Raw genomic sequence first — 4,789 nt, 5'->3', positions numbered from 1 at the left:
CGGGTAAAAACTTTTTCACTAATTAATAGTTGCATCATATGATATATACAGCTATGAAAATATCATAGAAGTTCACATAATTTAATATTCTTCAACTGTTCTCCCCCACACCTCTATAATAAAATATTCTTTTTTTCATAAAATATCTCCAATCCAAGACATCTCCCTAAACCTTGCTTTCTTTTGCGATATATATAGAAATGCTAATCTTAATTGATGTGCATTAGTATTTAATAAAAAATTGGATTATCATGATTGAATATTTTGTTTTTCAAAATTTAATTTAAAAACAATATCGTATTTTATCATTTAGTTTTGTTTAAAAAATCATATATATAAGAGAGAATAGTGGAAAAAGGATAGGAAAGAAAAAAAAAATACAGAGGTGAAATAAATAAATGGTAAAAATTAAACAAACGACCAGAATAAAAATGAAAGAGGGGTAGGGAGGTTGGTGGAAAAGGTACACTAAACATTAATTTTCTGCTCTTTTATGATCGTCACTATTGCATGCTGCTGCTGCACCTTCTCTTTCTACTTGTGGGACCACCTGTGTGAGGGACACGTGGAAATAACACATTAGTCCTTTTCCTGACCCATAATATATATATCTATGATCGATCTATCTATCTCGTCAAAATATCCTTCCCTTTCTTAATATTATAATTCGAACAATGCATGTACAAGACAAGATCGAGCAAAACATGTGATGTGAGGAGTATCCGTTGTATTTAAGATCTTTCCACATGTATGAATGTGTTTGGTTAATTAATACGGTTCGTATATGTTTGGGAAGTAACATAGCTTATGATAAAAAATGATGTTTCTGTCCGTTGGATCGTGATCCAACGGTCGGAAACACGCTACAGTATTTCATCTTTACAAACCAAAACACACCTGGTCCTCTGACGAATTGCAGGGCTGAGATGATCTCGTCCTGATCCTTGTTCTTCTGGTTGTTGGACCCATTGAATCTGTTGTAAGAAACAGTCCCCAAATTAATTAATTATAAGAATGGAAAAAGAAAAAATGTTGGTCAAAAAGTGAACTATCTTTAAAATTAAAACAGGGACCCCAAACTGAAGTGGATCGTGAGATTTTTTCAGAGAATAAATAAATACGTTAAAACCATGGCTATGAAATTTCAAAGATTTTTTTTTCTTTTCTGGAACAAAATATCTGTCAACTACCTGAATAAAGTATCAAAAATAGACTAGGAAAGTTTGGTTTACTTTAAGCTTCGAGAAATAATATCTTATCTTTTAAAAAGTATGCCGACCACTTCTCTACAATTAATTAAACTAAACTAAACATGTAAATAGTAACTTATCTTTTTTAAATATAATTTTTATTTAACAAAAAATATATATATATATATATATATATATATACACACACCCGAATATTCGCTAACATGCAATCCCATACTTAAAAATTATTTTTAGACACCCATTCTGTTATAAGAGAGCCAGTAAAAGAGAGAAACAAAAAAAAATAGTATATATGATCATGAGTATTATAATGTTATAGGAAAAAATAAATAGAAAAAAATGAAGAAAGTTAATTATAATTAGGTGTTTGAAAATTTAGGGTATTAAAAAAATCTTAGCTCCAAGACATTATGCTACCGGTGTAATGTTGTAATAAATTTAGAGTATCTATTTTTATATGATTAAAATTATAGATTCTAATCCCTTAAAAAAATTATAGATTCTAAATTATAATGCACATTATTCTCAGTGTAATTAATAATTGAATCGTTAATAAGTACTAATACATCTTCAGTTATACTGTGAAAATGGAAAACCCTTTTTGTTCATAGATCGAAAACATTTGAATATTGTAAAAAAAAATCGTAATTTTTTTGAACAGTGTACGGTGTAGTATTTTATATTTTTTGATATAAAAATTGAAAAAAATAAATAAGAAATGGCTTAAATGTAGAGGATTGAGATCCGAAAGAAAAAAGAGGACGTTACTACTGTCTACAAATATCTAAGGGGCATATTCGATGTTTTCAATTTCGACGGTCCACTTGATTACGTGCTGTTTGGTTCAAGAACTTTAGACAGTAGAACAGCGTCCACCAGTAAAACAAAACCACCAACCCAACCACCGGTCCACCGCCAGCACCGTTAATTTTCATCAAACGCAAAAACCGATAATAATAATAATAATAATGTGTACCCAAACGCGGCCTTATCATAATCAACAGTCAACATTCAACACCCTCAGTTCCAACAATTTGTTCGCTCAAAATATCAAAACCCCAAAGCAACAATAATAACGGTTGCTAAGATGCGCGGGGAGGCTGCGATCACGTACCTGAGGGTGCATGGTGCTTTACGGTGCGGTGGCAGCGAGAGTTTGGTTTCAAATCCAAGGTGGATTCGGATGTGTCGGGGAGATAACGGTCGAGGCGCAGAGAGTAGCGCGTGGTGGAGGAGTTTGAGTTGCCTTCGTTTTGGAGCATTGTGCGGACGAAGGAGGCTTCCATGGAGTTTAGGAAGTGCACGTGCTTCTCGTCCGTCCAGAACGCCGTCGCTTCGCTCGCCGGCACGTGCGCCATCGCGGTGGGTGGAGGAACCGATGCTGCGGTGGCTTAGGGGATTCCTAGGAAATGAGAAGAGAGGATTCACTGAGTTAAGTTAAAGGATCGAGTGTGGGGAATATATATATATATATATATATATATGAGGGTGAGAGTATGGAAACGGTGTACTCGCTTTGAAGGTTCGACACCTGTATATTGTTTGTACATAATTTTATTATGTACTCGCTTTATTTGATGTGTCTCTCCTAATTTTAAAATAAGACATATTAAAATTTATAATTTTCAATCAGTTTTAACTGGAAAGAGAATATTAGATAATAGCATTCCTCTTAAAACTTTGCTACTTCATGTACTTATGTTACTTTTAATGCAAATTTACATTTTATCCACAGAAAACAAGTAAAGAACTGCAGTTTAAGTTGTCCTTGTTTTACTGAAAAAAATATCATGATATTTGCTGGATTCTAATATTTTATCTATATATATTAGTGAAGATGTGTATATACAATATAGTTTTAATTGGAAAATTTTTGAAATTATAAAGTATATAAATCGAAAATCTTTAAAAGCATAAAATATATTAGTTAAATAATGTAAATTTTTAAAATATAATATTAAATCCTAGAAATAGCATGTATTAGTTAATTTATGTCAAACTTTATAATTTAAGATAGAGATAATTTAGATAAACTTGTTAATAAGAAATTGTAATATAAGAAAATAAATAATTTAATGAGATAAAATAAGTTTTTTTTTTTATATGTTACACTTATTTTATGTTTAACTTTTCAACGTTTTTTATTCTAATATATCCATAATCACTTATAAACTTAATAGTCTTGTCTAGGAAAAATTTTAATGATAAAAATTGATACTGTAATTAAAAGTCTATAAATTTTATCCAAATTAAATTATAGTGTAGATAAGAAATTTATGCAGCTAATATATATTTAAAATATTTCTTTTGTTGTTGCATTGAAACAATATAGTTATAGTACTATTTATAGCAAAAGATATTTAATATTCTCATTGAATGATATTGTTTCATAAATAAATAAGTCCATGATTATTTAACTAAAGAAGTATATATAGTTATTATATGCTATAATGTCGTTAGATGTATTATAAAATAAAATAAAAATAGTAAAAGAAGATTATTTTAAGTTAAATACTTACTACACTCTGTTAGTGAAACATTAAATATAAACTAAAATGTTAAATACATTTTGATTTACAATGATTTTTTATTTAATAAAACGATCTAATACACACATATATTAGCTTTTATATATTTATTAAGATAATTAAGTCGACTTATTTCAAGAAATAATAGAGTCAAAAGTTTTTGTAAGTAGAATAGAGAAAAAGCAAGTCTTAATTTTATGAGAAAGTTTTAGTAGAATAGAAAGACATATTTTTTTCTTTTCTTTTCTCATTTTTATTGGTCTAATAACAATTAATAGCATAATAAAAAACTTTACAAGTTAGTAATTATATTCAATTTAATCTCAAATAGTGTTCTTAGTGATTATCTAAAATGTAGTTGAAAACGATACCTTGAACTATATAAATATAGATTATTCATGATCTATTATGTGTTGCCATGCCAGTGTTGGATGAAAGCTTTCATTTTTTTATTTTTATTTTAAAATTATTATTATTATTATTATTATTATTATTATTATTATTATTATTATTATTATTTGTGTTTGAGCGTGTTAGTGTTGATCACACATGGTTTTTGAAACTTCATTTCCTTTAATTGGTGGCAACTGGCAGCCAGTAGAAGCGCGAGTAGCGAACGGATATCATAGTCGAGTCGAGTGGGCAAGGTTGAATCGAAATGTGCAAAAGTTGCAAAATATCTCTGACGGTCATGAGAGTGAGAGGGAGATATTTTGGGGATTAACGTAGAAAAGGAAAAAAGAATATACAATGTATTAAAATGATTTTCCTATTTTTTTTTTAAAAGACTGTGTACATACTATAACATAAAACAATTTTATACAGTAACTCAATTACAAACCATTTGTTGACTTACACTAATTATTTTAAAAATCATATTTAAAACAATTTTTAATTAATTGATAGGTGTAAAAAATTATATGGACAATATAAGATTATTAAACTCTTATTTTGATCATTATTTAAGATTATAATACGTAAATTACAAAAAAAAATCCTCTATTTTAATTAACTATATATATATATATTGATATTATTATCATTATCTTT

The 4,789-nt window shown here is 28.4% G+C and overlaps 1 protein-coding gene across 1 annotated transcript; it reads right to left on the bottom strand.

Annotated features, from left to right (window-relative positions):
* Window positions 1-367: 367 nt before the first annotated feature.
* Window positions 368-2,669, bottom strand: LOC100783074 (uncharacterized). Its single transcript, XM_003533959.5, has 3 exons — window positions 2,326-2,669; window positions 898-974; window positions 368-550 (listed from the first exon to the last, which is right to left on the bottom strand). Exons 1-3 carry the CDS (start codon window positions 2,567-2,569, stop codon window positions 476-478), a joined length of 396 nt encoding a protein of 131 aa, XP_003534007.1. The 5' UTR covers window positions 2,570-2,669; the 3' UTR covers window positions 368-475.
* Window positions 2,670-4,789: the final 2,120 nt, after the last annotated feature.

The sequence above is a fragment of the Glycine max genome, chromosome 9 (genome assembly GCF_000004515.6).
Source record: "Glycine max cultivar Williams 82 chromosome 9, Glycine_max_v4.0, whole genome shotgun sequence".
NCBI lineage: Eukaryota > Viridiplantae > Streptophyta > Magnoliopsida > Fabales > Fabaceae > Glycine > Glycine max.
Note: the sequence above shows the minus strand (reverse complement) of the source record. Positions and strands in the feature narration are given on the sequence as shown.